Genomic DNA, 26,417 nt, shown 5'->3' on the forward strand with positions numbered 1-26,417 from the left:
AGACCTGACTCGCATAAAAGGATTATGTGAGTCAGTTTGTTGACACAGGTAAAGAGAATATTAACAGTTTATGAGGTTAAAATAAGCTGCTTTTTTCTGTGATCTCTTTTGTCAATGGTTCAATGTCCATTTCCAGAAGATAAAGAAGCGTCAAGTGCTTATAGCCCTGTTATTGATAATTCAAAGGCCTGGGTGATTGAGACTTTTATCGGTTTGTAGCAACAGCAGTGTTTTTTTAAAAAAAATAAGAATGGGTGCTTTTTAAGCAGTTCAACACATGCCAGTCTTACTATAGGGTTTATTGGTTCTCTACAGAATATATATTGGTGAATGTGCATGGAAGTGCCATGAGTTGGCATGGAGAATATAAGGGGCCATTGGTGGTGGGTGAAGGGCATGAGTTGGCATGGAGGGCATGAGGGGCCATGGATGTGGGTGGGGGCATGAATTGGCATGGAAAAACTTTTTGGCCTTACCTTTCAAAAGGTTCCTGAATCTTGACTATGGTTCATGACTCCTCTGAGGGACTGTGAATCACAAAATCATGGAGAAGCTGGCCTGACTCCACAAAAATTGTAGGAGGGGTGAGGTTGTTTAGGAGATGCCTATCCCCACAATGGTGCCAGCCAGGTCGGGAGTGCAGGGTGCAAACTCACTACTGCACCCTTATCATGTGCTATGGAAAATTGGGGACCCCAGGAATGGGGGCGGGAATCCTGGAATCGGGTCCCACCCACCATTTTTCAATGGCTCTGAAGTCCTTACAACTCCATGAAAATCTGACCTGCTGTCTTTCAAATGAAACAAGCCAAGGTTCTGTCTGCCCCCTCAGAAAGAGGAAAAAATAATCCCAATGCACTATTCAAAAAAAGAGCAAGAATGATCTCCCATTGCCTTGGCAAATATGACCTTCAGAGGAGTAAAGATAGATCAGCAAGGCAGATTTTCTGATGAAGCACTGGAGGCTCTGGTGTAGAAGGGATCTTGGTTTCATAAATAGAGGAATTGAATTCAAAAGCAGGGAAGTTATGCTGAACCTTTGTAAAGCTCTGATGAGGCCACAACCAGAGTATTGCATCGAATTCTGGTCACTACACTTTAGGAACACTGTAGGGGTCCTTGAGATATTGCAGAGGAGATTTACCAGAATGGTTTCAGCGATAAAGAATTTTAACAACAAAGTTTGGTTGGAGAAGTTTGGGTTGTTCTGCTTGGAGCAAAGAAAATAGATGTGTGATTTGATGGAGGTATATACGATTATGATGGATTTGGAAAAGGTAGACAAAGAAAAGCCATTCCTATTAGCTGATGGCACAAGGACTAGGATCCACAAACCTAAGGTTTTGGTCAGGGGATAAGAACATACATACAAACTAGGAGTATGCCACTTGGCAATACCTCCTCCCCATCCCCTCCCCATAAAATATAGTCCTATGACTCTAAGATAGACAGGAGGAGAGAGAGAGAGATCCTCTTTCCAAAGGGGCCCAGGAGGCCCTCCAGACAAGTGCATAGAAGAGAATGGGAGCAGGTGGAGGTCAATGCAGTGTCACCCCTGATGACTTGGATGCAGTGCCAAAAGAGTTTTAATGACTTCACATGAGTGGTCAAATTAAGTGAATTAATCTTCAAATGTCATATCCTTATACTATAAGATAGGTACCAAGAAAATGTACAGGGGTGATTCACTGGGCTGAAATTTCTGGCCCGGTCAGCATATTTGAAGGCAGGGACTTGTAAAATAAAAAGTGTGGCCTTCCCAACACCTTCCTGCCCACCCCTGACCTGTCTCACATATTATGGTGGGTGCGGAAAGGGTTAGGCAGCCTGCCTACCCTTGGGTCTATTGGGACTCTTAAGTGCCAAGTGGCAAACATCCCCATTTCTCATCTTATGATGAAGGGAGGTCATTGATGAAGCACCTGAAGATGGCTGGACCCAGGACATTTCCCTGAGGAACTCCTGTAGCAATATTCTGGGAGAGAGATGATTGACCTCCAACAACAACACCCATCTTCCTTTGTGCTAGGTATGACTCCAACCAGTAGAGAGTGTAACCCCTGAGTATTATTGACTTCAGTTTTGCAAGGGCTACTTGGTGCCATACTTGATTGAACGCTGCCTTGATGTCAAGAGAAGTCACTCTTACCTCACCTCTTAAATTCAGGACTATTGACTATAATGAGGCTGTAAAGATGAGGTCAGGAGCCAAATGGCCCTGACGGAACCCAAACTGAGTGCCAGTGAGCAGATTATTGCTGTGTAAGCGCTGCTTGATAGCTCTGTTGACTACACCTTCCATTCCTTTGTTGTTGCTTGAGAGGAGACTGATGGGGTAGTAATTGACTGGATTGGACTTGACCTGCTTTTTGTGGACAGGACATACCTGGGAATTCTCCACATTGTCTGGTAGATGCCAGTATTGCAGCTGAATGGATCAGATCATAGCTCTGCAGTTTTGCCACATCCATTTATGAATGATAGTGAATAATTAAACAACTAATTGGAGGAGGAGAATCCACAAAGATCCTTCTGTTGTAACTGAAACAGGGTGGTTAGAGGTGCAGTTAGTGCTGGAGCACAAATCTTCAGTCCAACTGCCAGAATTTTGTCAGGGCCCATAGCCTTTGCAGCGTCCAGTGTCTTCAGCCATTTCTCGATTTCATGTGAAGTCAATTGAAATGGCTAAAGACTGGCATCTGTGAGGAGGAGGCTGAGATGGATCATCCACTTGGCACTTCTGGCTGAAGATGTTTGCAAATGCTTCAGCCTTATCTTTTGCACTGATGTGATGGGCTCCTCCATCTTTGAGGATCCGAATATTTGTGGACCCCCTTCCAGTTAGTTGTTTAATTTTCCACTACTATTCTTAACTGGATATGGCAGAACTGCAGAGTTTTGATTTGATCTGATGGTTGGGGGATTGCTTAGCTCTGTCTGTTGCATGCTGCTTCAGCTTTTTGGCATGAAAGTAGTCCTATGTTGTAACTTCACCGGGTTGACACCACATTTTTAGGTAAGTCTGGGGCTGCTCTTGGAATGCTCTCCTGCACTCTTCATTGAGCCAGGGTTGATCACTTGGCTTGATGTTAATGATAGAGTGAGGGTTAAGCTGGGCCATGAGATTATAGATTGCAGTTGAATACAATTCTGCCACTGCTGCTGATAGCCCACAGTGCCTCATGGATGCCCAGTTTTGAGCTGCTAGATCTGTCCTGAATCTATCCCATGTAGCACGGTGGTAGTACCGCACAATGGAATGGAGGGCATCATCAATGCGAAAACAGGACTTTGTCTTCACAAGGACTATTCAGTGGACATTCCTATTAATACAGGCATGGACAGGTGCGACTGCACCAGGTAGATTAGTGAGAACAAAGCCCAGTAGGCTCTTCCCTCTTGCTGGTTGCCTCACCCTCTGCCTCAGACCCAGTCTGGCAGATATGTCCTTTAGGACTCAGTCAGCTGTTGCAGTACTGATGCTACTGAGCCAGTCTTGGTGATGGACATTGACGTTTCCCAATTTTGTGCCCTTGCCATCCTCAGTGCTTCTTCCAAGTGGTGTTTAACATGGTGGAGTACTGATTCATTGGCTGAGGGAGGACAGTAGGTGGTAATCAGCAGGAGGTTTTCTTGCCAATGTTTGACCTAATGCCAAGAAACTTCATGGTGCCTGGAGTCAATGTTGAGGAGTCCCACGGCAATTCCCTCCTGACTGTATACCACTATGTCGCCACCTCTGATGGGTCTATCCTGCCAGTGAGATGGTGGTGATAATGTTGTCTGGGACATTGGGTGTAAGGTATGATTCAGTGAGTATGGCTAAGTCAGGTTGTTACTTGAATAGTCCGTGGCACAGCTCTCCATTTTTGACACAAGCCCCTAGGTGTTAATAAAGAGGACTTTGCAGGGTCAACACATCTGGGCATATCATTGTCGTTTTTGCTGCCTAGATTGATGCCATGTGGTCTGTACGATTTTATTCCTTTCTGACTTTTCCGTAGCGGTTTTATACAACTGAATGGCTTGCTAGTCCATTTCAGAGGGTATTTAAGAGTCAACCATATTGCTGTGGGTCTGGAGTCACTTGTGGGTGAGACCAGATAAGGACACCAAATTTCCTTCCTTGAAGGACATTAGTGAACCAGATGGGTTTTTAATGACAATTGATGATAGTTTCATGGTCACCATTACTGAGACTAGCTTTCAATTCCTGAATTGTTAATGAATAGATTTTTATTAATTAGTTGTATGGTTGGATTGCAGAGTGGAGTCATCAGCCAGGTATAAAGCAGGTAGCCCTTAGCACCCAGGATCCACCCACTGGTTTGACAAGGTGACTGAAAGATTGAGGGAAAACAGACTGGCATGGATTGAAAACATCATGACTACTGTCAGGATAGTGGCCATTCACCAGCATGGTGTGCAGAACCTGGTGGCACACCTGCTGCATATTCAGTGAGTTGTAACCTTTGTGGTTTTAATGCATCTCAGCATGTGATACTCCACCTGCAAGATCACTTGTGTGTGCAATCAGTGGCACCCTGCATATGGTGAAGACCACTGTCCTGGCAAGACCACATGTATGCTCTGCCTTCTTCTCTATGGTCACAGAAACACAATGAACTTCCTGCCCAAGCATGAAGAGCTTCTTTCATCCTGCCAATGCAGCAGTGAGCTGAGAGATGTTAGATAAGTCGCCTACTCACAGCTGCTAAAGCACTGTCCTCACCCTTGCTCTGAGGATGTAGGTCTGTTTCCAATAGGTGGTAGTGTTCTCTGAGCATCTCCTTTGTAAAGCACAAACAGTGCACACAACGCTCATGGTTTTGGTGGGGATAAGTGTTCCCAAACCCTGCTGAGAGTTTTTCACTCCCTCCTCATCCCTTCCTCTCTCTACGAGCACACACTTCTCCTCTCCCTCATGGTTGCTGCCTCACTTCTGTATCTTTTTCATGTTGCAACCATAGCACCAATGGCCAGGAGTGGTGTTCCCAGAGCCCTTAGAATCACAACCATGCATTCAACACACATAGGCCCAGTCCCTTTAGACTTTTCAACTGTAACCAACTCCTCAAATCACCAAGCACTTCCACAAATTTAAACAGTGGCAGTAGAAAGTAATCAGCAAACAACCTACAAGTAGTAGATAATTCCTTTAAACTGGTGGGGTGGGGGGTTCTTTCCTGCTGAATGCAAGCTCTGTGTGCAAGATTAAGAGAGGGGTGTTAACTAGAGTGGCAAGGTCAAAAGTGGCAACCACGGCATCAAATCAGTTTTACATGCAGATTGAAGCCATGATCTGCCTACACTGCATGCTTCCAGTGCACAGATCTTAAACCTGTGCCAATGCCTTGCCAAGATAGTATTCGACATGGGCTGCATTGCAAGTGTGCACCATGATATAGACACATGTAGTTTTGGCATTCCAAGTGATGTTTCATACAGGTGCTATCGAGCCCAATTTTGCAACCATTATCTGGTCATTATCTCATTACTGTTGCTTGTTCTGTGCATATTGGCTGCTGTGTTCCCTATGCTACAGTAATGACTACACTTCAAAGGAAGTACTTATTTGGCTATAGAGTGCCCTGGGACATCCATAAATGCAAGCTTTCTTCTTTCCATGTCAACAAGCATCTATAAATAATGAAAGAATGATTTAGCCAATCTAATGTAATTAGATAGAGTGCTCTTTTAGTGTGCCCATTGTATTTGGTGGTCCCAGCTAATGCAGGCAGTGATGACCAAGGGAGGTGCAGATTACACAGGGATTACAGTGTGATGACATAAACTCAACTCATCAATGGGACTAAACCCTGGAGGGTTGTAACTGCATTTATTAACTGATACAAATCATACAATGCAGTGACCTGCAGAGATGGTTGCTAAATCTAGATACAGGATGGCTCCTGTGCAGTAATGATCCCTTTGTTCTTTTTTCAGATTTATTTTTCAGTGGTAACGCTGAACTATTACACTTGGGATACAGAAGATTGCTATACAGCAAAGCATCTCACTTGTAACATTAAAGGTTCCTTGCAGAAGGAATAAAAAAACAGCCTGCGAGCATGATGATGTACAAAAGGGATTACTTGCAAATCCCTCCATCATACTGTCACTGATGAATACACTCTAATGAGATTTATTGTGTGTCTTAGACAGAAAAATCCCTATACACCAACACCATGTCTCTAAAATCTGAAGTACTTAGGCAAAGTTTAGTTTCCAAAATTGCTAAAAGTTGAGAAGGAGCTCCCCTCTTCAGTAAAATACAAATCACCATTATCATCCACTGCTATTGCTGGTGGTGCTCATGCACTCAAATGTCATGCCTTCAGCTGCTAAAGCCCTAAGCTCCGGTATGCCCTTCCTAAAGCTCTTTGCCTCTCCGCCACTCCTTCCTGCTTTAAGGCACCAAACCTACCTCTTTGACAAAGCACCTTATTCTGCTTATGCTGCTTGGGATGTCAAATTTTGTTTGATAGCGCTCCTTTGAAAGGCCTTAGGATATTATGTTATGTTAAAGATGCTATATCAATACCTGTTATTGTTGGTGTTGAATGCTGGTTTCTGCTGATATTCACCTTTTCTGCAAAATGTTGGTGTCTGCTGATTTTCACTCTCTATCCTGCTGAGTGCTTGTTCCTGTTCTGTCATCCCACTGCATTCCAGATTGCAAGTTTCCCTAATTTTCAGAATATGATTGCTAAAACCCATAGTCATCTGGGTCCCTATATATAATCCCGTGGCCTTTACGAATCACACTGGAAGAATGAGGCAAGCTTGACAGGCGTCTCCTGGGAGAATGATGCTACCCTCCCTGGCTCTTAGCACCAGTAGGAAAATTACAATCAGCAGTTTATTGAAAATAAGACTCATACAGTCACCTGAAATATTATATAAGCATCTTGAAGCAACATTTCAGATGCTTGGACAGATTTGATGATGCCTTGCAATATAGGCCCAAGATTGTCTCAAAGAATATCATAGTCTACTGCACGCTGTACCTTGTCACCCAGAAAGGTGATTAGAACAGAAGAACAAATAATAATGAAACCAGAGAAGAGACACCCTTGGAGACTGGAGCCCAAGGCTTCCAAGTAGTAATGTGAATGGTGGCTGGAGGTACTCCCACTGTGTGAAGGATGTTGGACTGGGTCTCTGCTGCAGGTGACCCTGATATTGCCACATACTGCAAGCTGTTGCAGTTAAGCCATGCAGTAATGCTTGAATGCACTGTTGTAGCTGGTGCCCTCCTTCACAGTCATTCCCAACCCTAATGGAGTGTTTCGCACAGCGCATAAAATGTTGATGCTCAGAGTACAACCATCTGATGAAAGGTCTACAGTTTACAGATCCCAATTGACTTACTGCGTATTTCCAGATTTTCCTTCAGACTTCTTTTAAATGCAGGCCATGTGTGGTCTGAATCCATAGCTCTAAAGCCAAGGAAGGACTTGGGCTGCCTCTCCAGCCAACAGATTCCTATAAATAACTTGTGCTGCTGCTCACTTTTGCTGTATGACCCAACCAGCTCACCTTCATCAAATTAACTATCTAAACCTACTATAAAACATTGGTTCAGACCTGGCTAGAGTATTCTGTCTGTCAAGGCCCTAGAGAGGGTTGACAGACTTTAGTTATGTGGAGAGACTAGAGAAACTGAAGATGTTCTCCTTAGAGCAGAGAAAGCTAAGGGGAGGTTTGATAAAAGTTGTTAAAAACCATGAAGCGCTTTGACAGTGTAAAAACTGCCTGAAAGGGTGATGGAAGCAGATTGAATTGTAACTTTCGAAAAGGACTTGGATAATTATTTGAAGGGAGAGAGTTTGCAGGGCTATGGCAAACCCGTGACCTCCCCCTGCTAGAAGGACAAGGGCAGCAGATACATTGGAACACCACCACCTGCAAATTCCCCTCCAAGCCACACACCATCCTGACCTGAAACTAAATCGCCATTCCTTCACTGTCACTGGGTCAAAATCCTGGAACTCCCTCCCTAATGGCACTGTGGGTGTACCTACACCACATGGATTGCAGTGATTCAAGGAGGCAGCTCATCACCACCTTCTCAAGTGCAATTAAGAATGAGCAATTAAAATGCTGGCCTAGCCTGTGAAAGAATTTTAAAAATGTTAGTCTAATTAGATAGCTGTTTCAAAGAGCCGGCACAGAAAGTGTGGATCAAGTGGTCTCCTTTCTATAATGTATTGTTCCAGAAATAAAATAATCATAAATGTTAAATCTAGATACAGGACAGTTAACCTCGCTCCTATCTCAAATTTATTTTTCAGCGGTAACTGAACTATTACAGCTGAGATACTGAAGACCACTGCATAACAAAACATCTCGCTGGACCATTGAAGGTTCTTTGCTGAAGGAATAAAAAACACAGTTTGGGAGCACGATGATGTACAAAAGGGATTACCTGTAAATCCCTCCATCATACTGTCAGTGATGAATACACTCTAAGGAGATTTATTGTGTGTCTTAGACAGAAAATCCCTTGCATCAACACCTTGGGCGGAATTTTCCGTGCCCATTGGTGTCAGGCATCATGTTCACCCATGCAACCACTTGTTATCAGAAAGTCTTAACTTTTCTAGGCCTACCACTTCTTCTAGGTGCTGCCGTGACATCTGCAGCAGGGGTGGAGACAGCCTGTGCAATGGTTGGCCCTGTTGCCTCTTATGACTTCAGCGTAGGTTCTCTGGTGAGCTAAGGCCTTGAGGGCCCTGGCTTGCTTTGGCTGTCCTCCTCTGGGCCAGCTGCTCCCTCTGCAGTGACAGAGAATGAGATTGAGGTGGTCAGGGGCAAAGGGGACTTGGAGGGAGTGGACAGCCTCTGAGATTTCTGAGTGGATGACCCAGGGGTGTCCAGGTGCCGCTCCTTCTCTCTTCAGGTAACTGAGAGTCCCAGCCTGACTCCTTGAGTGGAAGGAGCATCTGGAGGGATGTCAAGGTGCCCCGTTTCCCTCTCATGTTGCCACTGCAGGAACTCACCCATGGCTACCTCAATGGAGTGCAAGACCGCCTGCACCTCCACATTCTACTGGACCAGGGTCTCCGTCTCCTGCCTGATGGCTGTTAACAGCATCTTCTGAGTATTTCTGATCCTTTTGTTTTCCTTTTTAACATTTTTTCTACTTTAGCTCAGATGCTTGGAAACTATGGTGACAGTTGTTACTTGTCACAGCAACATTGGCCCAATTGGCTTCCCCATGGGATACTTCTAGGGTGAGCAGAACCCAGGTGTAAGTTAGATCAGGCTGCAGGAACAGTTGACACTCGATCGTAAATTGCCTTGATATGTAAGAACAGCAATGCTTGTCAAGGCTGCAATTCATAACATGTGCCATGTACTCCAAAGCCAAACCCATCCATAGACATGACACAGCATGGCCAGTTGAAGGTCACAATAGCCCTTTACCCATATTAGTGAATCCACAGTGTATAGATGTCTCAAGCAATGATGGATGTCTTGATTGATCAAACAAGTAGCCTTACTTCTTTACCTCTTTGCTCATGGTCAATCAGAGGCAGCATGAAAGGAGTGAGAAATGTTACCAAATGGCAGGATTTCCAAAGGTCCAGACAATTATTGAATATACCCATCAAACACCATTGCACAATACCACTATCTGCATGAATCATAAAGAATTGCACCCGCTGAATGTTCAACTTTGTTTGTAACCAATACAACTAGCTTAGACAAAATAGTGATCATTTCCCAGACATCACTCCAGCATCTCACCAGTATTTGATGCAGAAAAGCATGTATCAGGAAGATTCATGGCTGAGCAAGGCAGCCATATGGAGCTATGGCTCTTGACACCTGTGCAATATCCCAGAACACCAGCTGAATAGAGGTACAATGAAGTTTTAGGCTCCAATGAGTCCAGTCCATTTGCAGTAGTTTCTTGGGATGTGGCCATCACTGTTATTTGCCCATTGTTACGATATGGCAGGTGGTAATTGCTGGGCTGACCAAATCCCAAAGGGAAACTTGGTCAAGCCATCGCAACGATTTTCGATTTGTATTTTATTATGAGAAGCTGTGTGCTGAAGTCAGAAGTAAAGATTCTATTGCCACTTTTGGAGATTTTAAATATTAAATTAAAAAAATCTATTAACAAAATAAAAGAAAACTTAAATGCATAAGATTACAGTTACAGGGGAGGCGGTGGCATAGAGGTATTGATGCTGGACTAGTAATCCAGAGACTCAGGGTAATGCTCTGGGGACCTGGGTTCGAATCCCGCCACAGCAGATGGTGGAATTTGAATTCAATAAAAATCTGGAATTAAAAGTCTAATGATAACCATGAAACCATTGTCGATTGTTGTAAAAACCCATCTGGCTTTAGGGAATCTGTTGTCCTTACTTGGTCTGGCCTACATGTGACTCCAGATCCGTAGTAATGTGGTTGACTCTTAAATGCCCTCTGAAACGGCCTAGCAAGCCACTCAGTTGTAACAAACCACTACAAAGTCACAAAAAAGGAATGAAACTGGGCAGACCACCTGGCATTGACCTAGGCGCTGGAAAAGACAGCAGCAATTGTAGCCTGCTGACCTTGCAAAGTCCTACTTACTAACATCTGGGGGCTGGTACTAAAATTGAGAGAGCTGTCCCACAGACTAGTCAAGCAACAGCCTGACATTTTCATCCTCACAGAATCATACCCTACAGATAATGTCCCAGACTCCACTGGCAGGACAGGCCCAGCAGAGGTGGCGACACAGTGACATACAGTCGGGAGGGAGTTGCCCTGGGAGTCCTCAAGATTGACTCTGGACCCCATGAAGTCTCATGGCATCAGGTCAAACATGGGCAAGGAAACCTCCTGCTGATTACCTCATACTGCCCTCCCTCAGCAGATGAATCATCGCTCCTCCATGTTGAACACCACTTGGAGGTAGCACTGAGGATGGCAAGGGCCAGAATATACTCTGGGTGGAGGACTTCAATGTCCATCACCAAGAGTGGCTCAGTAGCACCATCACACACTGGGCTGGCCAAGTCTGAGAGGACATAGCTGCTAAACTGGATCTGCGGCAGGTGGTGAGGGAACCAACAAGAGGGGAAAACATACTTTACCTCATCCTCACCAAACTGCCTGTCATAGATGCACCTGTCCATGACAGTATTGGAGGAGTGACCACCGCACAGTTGTTGTGGAGATGAAGTCCTGCCTTCACATTGAGGATACCCTCCATCGTGTTGTGTGGCATGACCAAAGTACTAAATGGGATAGATTTTGAACAGATCTAGCAACTCAAGACTGGGCATCGATGAGGCACTATGGGCCATCAACAGCAGCAGAATTGTACTCAAACACAATCTGTAGCCTCATGGCCCGGCCATATCTCCGACTCTACCATTGCCATCAAACCAGGGGATCAACCCTGCTTCAAGAAGAGTGCAGGAGGGCATGCTAGGAGCAGCATCATGCATATATAAAATGAGGTATCAACCTGGTGAAGCTATAACACAGGACTACTTGTGTGCCAAACAGCATAAGCAGCAAGTGATAGACAGAGCTAAGTGATCCTGCAACCAACTAATCAGACCTAAGCTCTGCAGTCCCGCCACATTCAGTCATGAATGGTGGTGGACAATTAAACAACTCACTGGAGGAGGAGGCTTGACAAATATTCTCATGCTCAATGATGGAGGAGCCCAGCACAGCAGTGCAAAAAGATAAGGCTGAACCATTCACAACAATCTTCAGCCAGAAGTGCCGAGTGGATGATCCATCTCGCCCCGCTCCGGAGGTCACCAGCATCACAGACGCCAGTCTTCAGCCAATTCGATTCACAACACGTGATATCAAGAAACAGCTGAAGACACTAGATACTGCAAAGGCTCTGGGCCCTGACGATATTCCGGCAATAGTACTGGAGACTTGTGCTCCAGAACTTGCCGCACCCCTGGCCAAGCTGTTCCAGTACAGCTACAGCACTGGCATCTACCCGGCTATGTTGAAAATTGCCCAGGTATATCCTGTACACAAAAAGCAGGACAAATTCAACCAGGCCAATTACCGCCCCATCAGTCTACTCTCAATCATCAGTAAAATAATGGAAGGGGCATCAACTATGCTATCACGCGGCACTTGCTTAGCAATAACCTGCTCACTGGCGTCCAGTTTGGGTTCCACCAGGGCCACTCAGCTCCTGACCTTATTACAGCTTTGGTTCAAACATGGACAAAAGAGCTGAACTCCTGAGATGAGGTGAGAGTGACTGTCCTTGACATCAAGGCAGCATTTGACCGAGTATAGCATCAAGGAGCCCTAGCAAAACTGGAGTCAATGGGAATCAGGGGGAAAACTCTCCACTGGTTGGACTCATACCTAAAACAAAGGAAGATGGTTGTGGTTGTTGGAGGTCAGTCATCTCAGCTCCAGGACATCACTGCAGGAGTTCCTCAGGGTAGTGTCCTCGGCCCAACCATCTTCAGCTGCTTCATCAATGACCTTCCTTCCATCATAAGGTCAGAAGCAGGGATGTTCGCTGATGATTGCACAATGTTCAGTACCATTTGCAACTTCTCAGATACTGAAGCAGTCCATGTCCAAATGCAATAAGACCTGGAAAATATCCAGGCTTGGGCTGACAAGTGGCAAGTAACATTCATGGCACACAAGGGCCAGGCAATGCCCATCTCCAACAAGAGAAAATCCAACCATTGCCCCTTGATGTTCAATGGCATTATCATCACTGAATCCCCTACTATCAACATCCTGGGGGTTACCATTGACCAGAAACTGAACTGGACTAGCCATATAAATACTGTGGCTACAAGAGCAGGTCAGATGCTAGGAAGCATTGATGAATAACTCACCTCCTGACTCCCCAAAGCCTGTCCACCATCTGTACGCCACACGTCAGGAGTGTGATGGAATACTCCCCGCTTGCCTGGATGAGTGTTGCTCCCACAGTGCTGAAGAAGCTGGACACTGTCCACTATAAAGCAGCCCACTTGATTGGCACCACATCCACAAACATTCACTCCTCCCACCAATGATGCACAGTAGCAGCAGTGTGTACCATCTACAAGATGCAGTGCAGGAATTCACCAAAGCTCCTTCAACAGCACCTTCCAAACCCACGACCACTACTGCCTAGAAGGACAAGGGCAGCAGGTAGATGGGAACACCACCACCTGGAGGTTCCCCCCCAAGTAATTCACCACCCTGACTTGGAAATATATTGCCGTTCCTTCACTGTTGCTTGGTCAAAATCCTGGAACTCGCTTCCTAACAGCACTGTGGGTGTCGCTACACCACATGGACTGCAGGGGTTCAAGAAGGCAGCTCACCACCACCTTCTGAAGGGCAACTAGGGATGGGCAATAAATGCTGGCCCAGCCAGTGAAGCCCACATCCCATGAGTAAATTAAAAAGAACAGTTAAATTTCATCTTATAACATTTCTCAAAAGATTTCTACTTAGCTGGACTCACAAATAAACATCCTTTTTCAGGCAACCACCCCTATAGATTCTTAAGCTATAAAACATCCAGTAATATTACTTGCAAGGCACCCACTGTTGCTGTAAGTGAGGTATGTCACAAGTCTCTCTCTCTCCCTATCCTTCGACAATGGAAATCCAAGGCTTGTATAAAAAATCTTGCTTTCTAAAACAAGCAAACACTTCTCAGGGGTAGTTAGGGGCTGATTTTTCACAGTACACTCTTCAAGATTTCACATGGCCATTCATACACATACAGCTTTCCATCTTTCCTTAAATACATTTCTTCCCTTTCATCTTTACCCATTGTTCTTGAAAGTTACCTTTCACAGAATCTAAAAATCTTTCATGTTGTCTTTATGGCCAGTGTTTTCAGCAAAAATAAACTTAATAACTCTGTTTTATTTATGATCTTTGCCAGTTGTAAAACTTCCTGTTATGTCTCTTTGAAATTCAACAGCTAAAAATTCAATTCCTTACCTATCTCCTATTGCAAATTCCTATTCATGCTGTAGCTACTGGGATCCCATCTTATCTTGTCTATCTCCACTTCAAAATTCCTGCTCTTACATCAAAGGGTTGATGATTTAAACCTTGCAGTCTGACTGTCTTCACTTTAACACGCACACACACACGTGCGCACACACACACAAACACACAACATGCACACAACATACACACAGCCCCCACAAGTCTGCTTCACAGTATCCCATAGTAATATTGGAAAAAATGAAAGTTTCTTTACACCATCCCTAATTGCCTGAAGCAGTTTGACATAACCGGATTTCCTGCTAAGCCACTAAGAGTCAACTAGGTTTGTGTGGGACTGGAGCCATATAAGGGCCAGACCAGGTAACAATAGCCGATTTCCATCTCTAAAGGATATTAGTGATCCTCTAACAACAAATCAACAGCCTTGTGACCACCGCTTTTTATTTTACAGATATTTTTCCAGCTAAGGTTTAAAGGAGTATAATAGTTTGGTGTATGTTGTACAACTTCACTTGCAAACATTTCCCATTTTAGAGGCTAATACAAAAGCAAAATAATGCAGATGCTGGAAATATGAAATAAGAACAAAGCGTTTCTTACATTTTTTGTTCTTATTCCCATTATGGAGGCTTGGAAGACAAAGGCTCCCAATGGCGGCAAGAGGAGGAGAATTAATCTCAACAAGCTGCAGAACAGATGATGGTGATGAGAGAGCTTTCATACAGGACATGATCACTCAACCTTATAACTTAACCATGCCTTAACAATTCTGCCAACACCTTCTTCATACTCTTCACAAATGTATTTTCGCCTTCAGTATTTTAAATCTCCCAGGCAACTCTCAAATTTCCCATTCCTTCTGTTGAAACAAGCTTTCAAACCTTTGCATGAGAATTCTGCGCATGCAGATTCAGTATAACCAGATCTTTAATGTCAAAGTATTGTGTGTCAGAGTGCCTAGTCTTTGCGTCCATGGTGTTTCCACTTTGGTAATAGGGTATGATGCATGTACTCTTAAACCTTGACTTGTGTTTCAACTGAGTAGCAGGAGTTTGTAAGAAGTCTGTCACAGGAGGCTTCTGGAGCTGAGGCTGCCATTGTTTGACGCCAACTGAAACCCTTAATCTCATTTGGATCGCCTGCTCAAACATCTAAACTCAAGGAAACACAAGAAAAGTTTCTGCAGCCTTTCCTCATGTTTTAATTTTTTTCGGGTGTCCAAAAAATTTCATAAATCAAAACTGGAACAAATTGAAAAGCCTTGGGAAGGCGGGGCTCTGCGATGATACACATGTTATGTGACTAATGGCAGGAGTCTGGGGGAGGGGTGATTGAAGGTAAGTGGTCATGTGATGACATCTCCCAGAATATGTCCAGCCAGAGTTCGTAACCTTATTAAGAAACCCAATTATTGAAGATAGCACACAGACTTTTGTTTCAATGCCATTTCTACCTCAATTTCTTAAAAAAAAACTAAGCCAAGGCTTCGTTTGTCACAAGATCCCAGCCAGAATCTTCTGTTCTGCTCTAACTTTACTGTATAATACACAATGGTAAAACCGATCTCCATTTAAAAGCCTCGTTTATTTTAATTTGCACACTGGGTTCTTACAATAGATATTTTCAGCTAGAAGCTGGAATCTTAAATTAGCAAATGTACCTCAAATTTGGATGATTTGTTTGCACACAGAGCCGCAAGCAGGAAAGCACGTGATCTTTCAATGAGAGTTTTGCTGAATGTGCCACGGCACAACCAAACTTGCCTGCCATCTTCCATAGCAATGATTGGTGGTTTGCTAATGGGTACCACCTGACTACCTCATCAAGTGTGGCTTGCAGTTGGTGGACACTGCTGTCAATCTTCTGTCATCACCCAGAGGCTGATAACCCCCAGCTCTGCATGCCAGTGAGAATGATTTCTGTGCAATGAGGGAGCGTCAGGGCGCAGCCATTTAATGGACATGAGTGAGCAGCATTCAGATTCCCAAGGTGCAATACAGCACAGCACAAGTAGGTTTTTTGGGTTTGCCAACAGTAAATTGAACATGCAGAGTGGGCTAAAGGGTAGGGATCTCAAGGGAGCTGAAGACCAGGACATTTGAGCAATTTGGAGAAAACTGATGGGACACTGGGACATTTAGTGAAAAACCTGGACCGTCTTGGCAAAACTGGAATGTCTGGACGCACAAAAACTTTTACGACATGGTACTTGTCTGGTGCAAGCAGGTGAGATTTTGACGACTATTTAACTCTTACACCGAAGATGGACGCCAATGAACTTTTGAACTAAAAGTGATCTTTTACTGTGATGCCAAGCACCAGCAGTTTTAACTAGGTCATGCTCATGTGAATGAATCACTTAATTCAGGATATATTTCAATTGTGTAGATACTAGCATTCTTAATTGGCTTAATTGTCCATGTCCAAATATAGCAAGACCTGGACAATATCCAGGCTTGGGCTGACAAGTGGCAAGTAACATTTGGGCCACACAAGAGCCAGGCAATGACCATCCCCAACAAGATGGTTGCCCCTTGACATTCAAATGGCACTACTGTTGCTGAATCCCCCACTATCAACATCCTATGGGTTACCATTGACCTAAAACTAAACTGGACTAGGCATATAAATACTGTGGCTACAAGAGCAGGTCAGTGGCTGGGAATCGTGTGACGAGTAACTCACCTCCTGATACCCTAAAGACTGTCCATCATCTACAAGGCACAAGTCAGGAGTGTGATGGAATATTCTCCACTTGCCTGGATGAGTGCAGCTCCAGCAACACTCAAGAAGCTTGACACCGTCCAGAACAAAGCAGCCTGCTTGACTGGCACCCCTTCCACAAGCATTCACTCCCTCCACTACCAACGAACAGTGGCAGCAGCGTGTACCATCTACAAGATGCACTGTAGAAACTCACCAAGAGTCCTTAGGCAGCACCTTCCAAACTCACAACCATTACCATCTAGAAGGCAAAGGACAGCGCCACCTGGAAGTTCCCCTCCAAGCCACTCACCATCCTGACTTGGAAATATATCACCGTTCCTTCACTGTCGCTGGGTCAAAATCCTGGAACTCCCCCTGCTAACAGCACTGTGGGTGTACCTACACCATATGGACTGCAGCGGTTCAAGAAGGCAGCTCACCACTACCTTCTCAAGGGCAATTAGGGATGGGTAATAGATGCTGGCCTAGCCAACGACATCCACATCCTGTAAATGAATTTTAAAAAATTGCTAATTGGCATGGGAAACGAGTGTTCTTTGTGACAAAATTACAGTTTAGTCAGATAACTTCAATGCAGTTCTGAGGAAGTGCTGCACCTTTTGAATGAGGTGTTAAACTGAGGACCCGTCTACCTTATTGGGTGGACATAACAGATCATATGGCACTATTGGGGGAGTTCTTCCTGCATCTTAATCAATATTATCCCTCAATGAACATTACTAAAACAGACTAACTGGGGGTCATGATCTCAATGCTATTTGTAGGACTTGAATGTGCATATTAGCTACAAGGAGATCTACATTACAACAGTGACTGCACTTCTAAAGTATTTCACTGACTGTAAGCTGCTTTAGTACATCCTGAGGTCATGAAATGTGGTGTTATAAATGCAAGCATTTCTTTATAATAAGGGAATCCACTCAGTTATGTTCTCTGTTGGGGAGAACAGTAGTGAAGCTGAATGGAGATAGAGGAATGTAGGAATGGCTGCAGAATTAACCATTAATGCAATGAACAAGTATAAAATGGCTGAGCTAGCCACTGTATTTTAAAACAGAAGTAGGGTAAGAGGAGCTCCAGCACAACAAATCTGTTCTCCAAGCCAGATAATCTATTCTTACAGTGGACAGTGTTGATAATAAGTTCTGCTGAATTAAACTTCCCTGTGAGTGCTTTTCTTTCTAGTGTCTGAAGTCACTGATTACACAAATAATCAACAATAGTGGAACAATCACACCAGTTTGATGCTGAAAGTTCCTCTCTGACTGATCCCCAAGCTTGGTGAAGTTGGAAGTGACAGAACACCCTCACCAAAGGATAATTATAATTTTTGGTGACCATCTAAAATGGGTGCATGGCAGATTGGCTGCCTAATACACACCTTGTCAAACTTTCCTTTCCAATTGATCCAATATTGGCTGTTTTACACTATAACCAAAAATCAAATTCCATCCTATGCCCTCAGTAGTGGGAAAATCACTGACGAGCTGATGGGTAGCTGGTTTTGAGGACTCACCACAGATTTGCTTGTATGCACCCCAATCAGATCAACCATGATCTTATTGAATGGCAGAGGAGGCTTGAAGGGCTGAATGATCTGCTCCTATTCTTAATTCGTATGTTCATATGCCCCATAGCGAACTGCAATGAAATCTTCGTGGCCGTTTATGCATGTCAGGCTACTGGACTCATCCAACCTTTTGCAGCATGCTGCTTTGCATGGTTCCCAATGGCTGCACCAACACATAATGCTCAGAAAGTGGAAATCACTCTGTTCAAGTTCTGAACCATTCCACTGCTCTGTTTTGAGCATGATCCTAGTGGCTATCTGAGCCTCTTATTCCGTTTTAACATAGAAACATAGAAAATAGGAGCAGGAGTAGGCCATTCAGCCCTTCGAGCCATTCATTATGATCATGGCTGATCATCCAACTCAATTGCCTGCTCCAGCTTTCTCCCCATATCCTCTAGATATAAGCTTTCAACCCTTGCTTGTGGCAATGTGTAAGGGCATGGGCTGGGGCTGAAAAGGATATCTTTGGACCTCAAGCACCCATCTGTTAAGTCTTCCTACCCCTTCAAATAATTGTGGCACAGTAAATCATGACTGCTACCAGGCCATTCACATGCATAATGTGTCATACATCAAGTGCATATGAAGTGAGTGGAACTGTTTCTTCCCATGAATGCAGTTTCTATTACCAATCTACAACACCAGTTTTATGCCCAAGGCAGCAAGTTGAAAATCTCACCTAAAGATCTCTAGCTGTCCCTCACTCATAGAACAGGGATATCAATCAGCTAACAACTGTCAAATTCTCCAACCTTTCAATTCACTGATGCACTATGACCATAACAGATGCCTTATTTGATCATGCAAATGACTTTATTAATTTCCTATTGAAAACAGCGAGCAGCACAAAGGAGCCCTACGTTCTATCACCTGGCTGGATTTCCCAAAGCACAGAGACATATTGCTGAAATTCATAGCCCTACAGGCCCTAATCCAATAATATTCCCTTTATGAACAATTAAAGAGCTTACATTCGATCAACAAGCAACCAGGCTATGATCACAGGAAGAAAATCATGAATTTTATTGCTTGCTATCCTAGTAGAGCACACATTATGGGAAATTGCTGGATTTATCTTATTTGAAAGACCAAGAAACCTGAATGGATAGTGACCAAGACCAGTCATTGTCGCACTGGCTAATGACAGTTCAGGCTAGGCCAGGAGAGAGCTACATTAAAGCAGTGGCTGAGTTCGCTTTTCCTTGATGAGTAGCACAGCTTCTGTGTCTCAATCACAGCACTCCTGAAATTCAGCTCAACTTTTTGCTTGTTTCCTTTCCCATTCTCTCTCTTTGTCTCTCTCCTTTCCCATTTTGTCGGTGTGTGTCTCTCTCTCCTTTCCCACTCTGTCTACATCTCTCTCTGTGATGGAGTCAGGTGACCTGGTCCCTTTCTTCCCCGCCCCAGGTTACCCACTATAAAGTTTATAGTGTGGAACTTCTAATTTCTGCGTTATCCCAAAAAGTTCCTCTATCCTGGAAAAGATTGTATCTCTGTTGTCATATCTATCTGGAAAGTTAAGTTCTCTGAGTTGAGATTTGAACATTTAGAACACTGACTGCCCTTTTGAAAAGCAGACAACTTAATAGGAAGTTATTAGAAGTAGATAAAGAATGCTAAAGTACTTGTTTGTCTTCTTTCTGTTCCATGGTATAAAATTAATTTTTCCTGTCCTCCTTTATTCTCATCTTCCCCGACAGCACACATCAATCTGACCATCCTAGTCATGGTTGACCTGGACATCTGTTCTCAGATCTTTCCTATTAAGGCACTTGAGTTGGTTACCCACTGTGGCTGTCCGGGTTACTCACACTTCGCCACCTGAGCTTCCCATCCCTACCCTGTGCTCTTGCTCCTGCTCCTGGATCTCAGGCTTCGCTCTCTTGTCCTCTCCCCACAGCCTGGGCCTCTGGTGACTGCGGCCAAGGCTCAGGCATTAGAACATGGTGGCGGCTGGCCCAGAGTGCAGCACGCGGAGGGGCACAGGGCTGGGATTTTGAAATCTCCCTACGGGCTGGATGAAAAAATACAATGGGCCAGATCCGGCCCCTGGGCCACAGGAATTGGGATGCATCTCCAGCGTGACAGGACTTCTCCCCACCACAAAAATGCACTTCTGACCTCAACTAATTTTCCAACTTTGTGGTCTTGTTATAATTTTAGCAAGATTCCTAGGTAGTGCTCACCTGCAATGGGGATGAAGAATGGCTGTAACACACCAGCACTCTTGCATCCACTGTAGAATTGGCATAAACTCAAAACAAATGTCAAGACTTTCAAATTGATTAGATGGACATTCCCTGGGCAAATCTGTCAGCGACAGCTGTTCATCATTTGCATATTATTACAAGAATAATGAAGGTCACCAGTGGGTGGGAAAATGGTCCCTTTCTTTCCTCCACCATATTCTGCTCAGAAATTCATGGAAAGAGGACATTGTAAATCTTTTGCGTACAATAGGACAATTAAAAGATTATTAAAAGAAGCTTTATAATATGGAGTTGTAACCTTGGGAAGGATTTGTTGTACTTACATTGTCTCCTTATCACAAACTGTAATCCACTCAAATGCTGACACATGTTGTGACTACAAATTTGTATAATCGCTGACCTGCAACTATCAGTAAGTATTTCAATAGTTCATCTTAAGACAAAGGTTCGTCCCGCTCACTGACTGAGATATCTGAAGGAAGAAAGGGAATTTTCAAGACACTGTTGGTCTTTCAGTCCCAGACTGAGGTTGGCTGTTTGAGGTATTTTGTTAAAATGTACCTGTCCTATGTTAAATCAGGTTGATGGATAAACTGGGGCCAGGATTTTACATTGGTTGGATGGGATCGGCGTGGCCGGTTGCAGAGCCGACCACCAATTAAGGCCCGCCCAGCGTGGATTGCGAGCAGTAGCGCTGAGCGCTACCTGTGTGGGCGGGGGCAGGACGGAGAGTCGGGTCCAACGCTTTTTCGCAAACGCGCGCGGAAGAGGGCTTCAATCTCCCTGAGGCACAAAGCTGCTTCAGGGAGATTGAAATGCTTTTCAAAAAAGTAAATAAATACATTAAAAATTTAATGAAACATGCCTCCTCATGTGACTGTGTCACATGAGATGGGACATGTTTTTATTTTTCAAATAAAAGTTTTATTTAATTTGTAATAACTTTAGGAAGCCTCCTCCCGCTTGTGGATGAGGTTTCCTAAAAAACATAAAGGCCGCTTGGCCTTTTTGCCCAACCATTAGGTTGGACAGATAGCATAAATTTGAAGTTAATTAGTTTGTTATTAGGCCTTTCAATTATCGGCGGGCGTGCAGCTGACTCCGGCGCGCGCCTGCTGAATGAAATATCACGAGACAGCAGGATGATATTGGGACGCACGCCTGATGCCATCGCACATCATATTACGTTCCAGTGTATCGGGTGTGCGCCCACAAGCCGAATGTAAAATTCTGCCCTGGGAGATGAGAACCAGCATGTTGCATGGGTTTAAATGGCCTTTCTGTATTTGTCAGCTGCTTGTTTCATAGCAAGTAAACAGAATAATTAGAGAAAAATCTTGAAATAAAAGGTGAAATATTTTAATTTTGAATGATTATTAAATATTTTGCCTGTACTATTCAATTCCAGCAGTGTTAATCTATAAAAGGCTCCGAAAGTGCAATTTTACCATAACTTTTATTTTAAGGTTGAGAAAGTCAGGAATGAGGAGATGTTAGGTAGCTGTAACCAAAATTTTCAGAATTATTAAAGGAATTAACAAAATTGATTCAGGAACATTAATCCCTGTGACAAGGTGTTCAAATCCCCGGGGAATTGAAGTTAAGACTAAGAAGGAGAGTCAGGAAAACTTTATCACCCAAAGGGTAAATGATGGAATAGGTTCGTAGGGAAGGATTTTGAAACATTCAAATTGGACCAGAAGAGAATCATATGTGTTCCTTTTGAGAGAAGGAACTGTAGAATGAGGTGAGAAGGTAGTAGGTGGGTTTGATGAATCTGGTGAGAAGATAGACAGACAAGGTCAAGGGATATGGCAACAAGGTTGGTAGATTAGGTGACCCATAAGGTCAGGTTTGCTGGACCCAATGGGCTTTTTCTTAAAATTTCCCACACTCTAGAATGCTGTGCCATGTTTTAGAATATGTGACGTGTATTCAAATGTCTCAAATTCATCAGGCATTCGCACAAAATTTCCATTGGCGGGCGCATGCCGGAGTCGGCAGTGCACCCTCCAACAATTAAGAGGCTTATTAAGGCCATTAAAAAGCTAATTGAAATAAATTTTTCGCTGCCTGCCCAACCTCATGGTTGGTGGGCAGGCGAAAATGCCAAGCAGCCTTTGCACTTTTTTGGAAACCTCATCCATGGGCAGGATGAGGTTTCCAAAAGCAAATAATAATAAAATAAAAACTTTCATTTTTCATTAATAACATGTCCCTGCTGATGTGACAGAGTCACATGAGGGGACATGTTTCACTACATTTTTTTTTATTTTTCTATTTTTCATACGGCTTCACCTCCCCGAGGCAGTTCCGTGCCTCAGGGAGATTATGTAGCATGCACTCACGAGCATGTGCAATATTCGCGCTTGGCCCGCTCGCCCTCCTTCCCCCGCCTGCACAGGCAGCGCTAAGCGCTGCCGCTCGTGTTTCACGCTGAACGGGCCTTGATTGGGTCGCCAGCATGAAATTGCCTTCTGGGCCCGATCGTGGGCAGCAGTCAGCTTCCTGACTGCCCCTGCCGAGCCCGCACGCCAAGGGTAAAATTCTGCCCATGAATTAACTTGCAGAATGGGCATATAATTTCCAAATACATGCCAATACTGATAACTGAGATATTACATTTTGATGAGAAAAATAATGTGGTCACATTTAATTTAGAAAATACAAATCTAAACAGGATAGAGAAGCAAAGGGGTCTGGTAGTATACATGCACAAATCACTTAAAAGAGCAATACAGATTAGTTAGGTCTTTAAAGAAGCAAACCAAACATTAGTATCTATTTGTAGAAGGATGGAATTGAGAAGTAGAGAAGTTATGCTAAACCTGTATTGAACGTTGCATAGACCACACTTGGAGTATTGTGTGCAGTTCTGCTCATCATATTAGAAAACGAATATAGAAGAACTGGAGAGAGTATAAAAAAGCTTAACAAGGATGATATCAGAACTGTGAGGTTATACCTATCAGGAAAGGATTAACAGACCTGGTCTCCTGTCCCATTAAAAGAGAAGGCTGAGGGATGACCTGATAGAGATCTTCAAAATTATGAAATATTTTGAAGAGTAGAACCAGCAGAATATTTCCATTTGTAGGGTAGAGCAAAACCCAAGGCAATTGATATGATAGTCACCGAGAAATCAAATAGGGAATTCAGAAGAAACTTCTTTACACAAATATTGTTGAGAATGTGGGGCTCAAGATCAACATAACCTTTTATCCCTTCTCCTTCACATGCTTATGTAGTTTCCCCTTAATTGTATTTATACTATTCATCTCAGCTACACATGAATTATAGATGGTGATCCAGGTTTTGGAAGTATTAGGGGAGTTAGTGAGAGTTATCACTTTTGGTTTATTTTGCCCAAGCAAATTCTGTAATCAACTGTATTGATTTCTTATGTCTGTATAATTTTTATTGTTAATAAATCTGATTTAAAATTTATAACCTGAGTCACATTGTCTGATGGAATGTTTATTATTGACTTCTGAGAGAACACAGGAATGAGTATGTCATAGCCAGTAAGTTAGAAAGATTTCTATTTGACCCGAGTATATGGCTGGAATTTAAAGTGGGATAGTGTTCCCATCCATTGACTGGAAAGTCAAGGCAAGCCAGCCTTCATTGGCCCTGGAAGTTATGGCTAGATTTTATGATTATCAGGCATTTAAATGGCTGAAGTCCCTCTGAGATAGGTTGTCCCACCTCCAAAAGCTGCTAGCCAATTAGAGGGCCACAGTTCTGCAGTCCCAGCAGCGCCATTGGGAGCAGTAGCCACTACTGGGACTGAAGCAAGTCCCCAATTAGAGCAGTGATGGAGGCCAGAGAAATAGGCAAGTAAGGCAGGGTTGCAAGGTGAGATTGGGGATGTTGGTGGCAATCAGAAGGCTGGGCAGGGTGATCAGATGGGGCCTGCTCTTTCAAATGGGTGGGCCCTCAAGGGGCCCCAGAATGCCTGAACAGGAGGATCCCATCTCCAAGCCAATGGTCAGGCCGCCAGGATACACCTGGTGGTCTCATCACGTGTCAGGGGCAACACCGCCACTCCCCACTGCTGTTAGTAAATTACGAGCGACTGTGGAAGGAGAGCTTAAGTGATCATTATTTGGCCACTGAAGGGCCTCAATTGGCTCAAGGGTGGCCGAGCCGCCCACCAGCTCCCCGCAGCTGGTAAAATTCCAGTGGAGGTGGGCAGGTGATGGGCATGCTTGTGTCCAACATCCCACCCACCATTATCCCCCAAACCTAATAGCCCACTCTCAGTGAGGGATGTAAAATTCTCACCTATATTACCAGAGTTTACATGCATATTCGTGTATATAAGGTCACACTTCAGTTGGTAGCGAGTGAGAGCTTGTTTTACACAAGTGGTGTTTGGCAAAGAACACAAGAATAATGCCTGAGTATTAACCCTAAAAATAAAACAGGGACACTGCATGATGTAAAGGAAGTTACTCAGTTAATGACTAAAGGTTAGAAATGACGGCTTAGGCCATTTATCGAATTCCTTCTCCGCCATTTCAGCAAAGGTTATTATCTGATGTGTGAACAATTCACTTGCTTTCTAGCATTATCATTAACCAGTCTTCAATCTTTTTAAAGGGAAGTCTTTTTTAACAGAATAATGCCATAATGAGAATGTGCCGTTGTGTATTTACCATTTCTTTTTTACTTTTTTTGCTTCTCAGTCTATTCCATCACAACACACCAGGAAAGATGAGCAACGCCCAGACCCAGAATACCCCTGCTCCCAGCGTGGTTATTGCCAAGATGACCTCTCCACCTACAGCTCCCAAAAACATTGTCTTCAAAAAGACTACCCGTGACAAATCGGTACGTGACCTCCAATTAGCTTTCAGTTTTCCTCTCTTTTCTTTTTCCCCCTCACCGACCTAATTTCCGGCCTCCATTTTTCATCTAAGACTACAGCGTCACATTGATGTGTGGGAGTTTCAGGCTGTGCGAGCAGTCTGAAATTAGGGAAGGTGCACAGCCAGAAAACAAAAGCTACAGTGGTGACATTTAACCAGCTGCACAGTGGAGGTTGCAATTTTTCTGCTGCCGTGGGGGCTTTACAATACAAATGGCACAGATTCCAGAGTAGCAGCACAGACAAAATAACAAATGAAATCACTTCTACTGGGAGCATTGCAGTGTAATATACAGATAGCAATGCCTATCAATACACCAATTGCCTTAAATATGCTGCATAAACATACCTCAACACATCTATACTAGGTCCATGCTGACACTTCAGTGCAGTGTTGAGAGAGTGCTGAACTATCAGAGATGTTAGCTTTCAGTTGAGGCATTAACCGAGTTTAGTTGGAACTTAAAGATCCCAAAACAGTATTCAATGAGGAGCGGTGGAGTTGTCCCCAAGATTCTGGCTGAAATGTATCCCTCAGTAAACACAACCACAATGCTGTGTGGGAGCTTGCTGTGCACAAATTGGTTGCTGCATTTCATATATTACAAGTGACTACACTTCAAAAAAGCACTCCATTAGCTGCATTTTGGGATATCCTCTGGTCATAAAAGTCTAAGTACTTGCTTTCAGTAATCAACCACTGATCTGCAGCAATGCAATGTGATGTGTGATTTGTGCAGAAATTGGACAGGTCTTTGTCATCTACATTTAAAGATCAATCTTTCAGGTGGTCCTAAACTCAGAGAGGGGTAGGGATCAACCCTGAAACCATCTAGCTCTAATATCACATCATAAGGTGCATTATACATTAGACAAATTGGTAAAGGAGGGTGGTATCTACCATATCGCACTTGCTTCTAAATACAAGAAACCACTTTAAAACATTAAATTCAGATAGGGCAGGTGATTATATTTTCACCGTTTCCTTGAAATGAGTCTGTATGCAATGGCTACCTGTACTGACATTACTTCTTTGTTCCTTTAAACTCCTGCGTGTTGGAAG

At 43.8% G+C, this 26,417-nt stretch overlaps 1 protein-coding gene across 1 annotated transcript in view; it reads left to right on the forward strand.

Moving 5' to 3' along the window:
* The first annotated feature begins 20,891 nt into the window (after positions 1-20,891).
* LOC144693674 (beta-arrestin-1-like) overlaps positions 20,892-26,417 on the forward strand; it is a 49,168-nt gene continuing 43,642 nt past the window's right edge. The window contains exons 1-2 of the mRNA XM_078563551.1: positions 20,892-21,023; positions 25,173-25,317. Of these exons, the coding sequence (XP_078419677.1) occupies positions 25,201-25,317 (117 nt within the window). The 5' untranslated portion in view covers positions 20,892-21,023; positions 25,173-25,200. The remainder of the gene's footprint in view (positions 21,024-25,172; positions 25,318-26,417) is intronic.

Source organism: Cetorhinus maximus, chromosome 19, assembly GCF_964194155.1.
Source record: "Cetorhinus maximus chromosome 19, sCetMax3.hap1.1, whole genome shotgun sequence".
Classification (NCBI taxonomy): domain Eukaryota; kingdom Metazoa; phylum Chordata; class Chondrichthyes; order Lamniformes; family Cetorhinidae; genus Cetorhinus; species Cetorhinus maximus.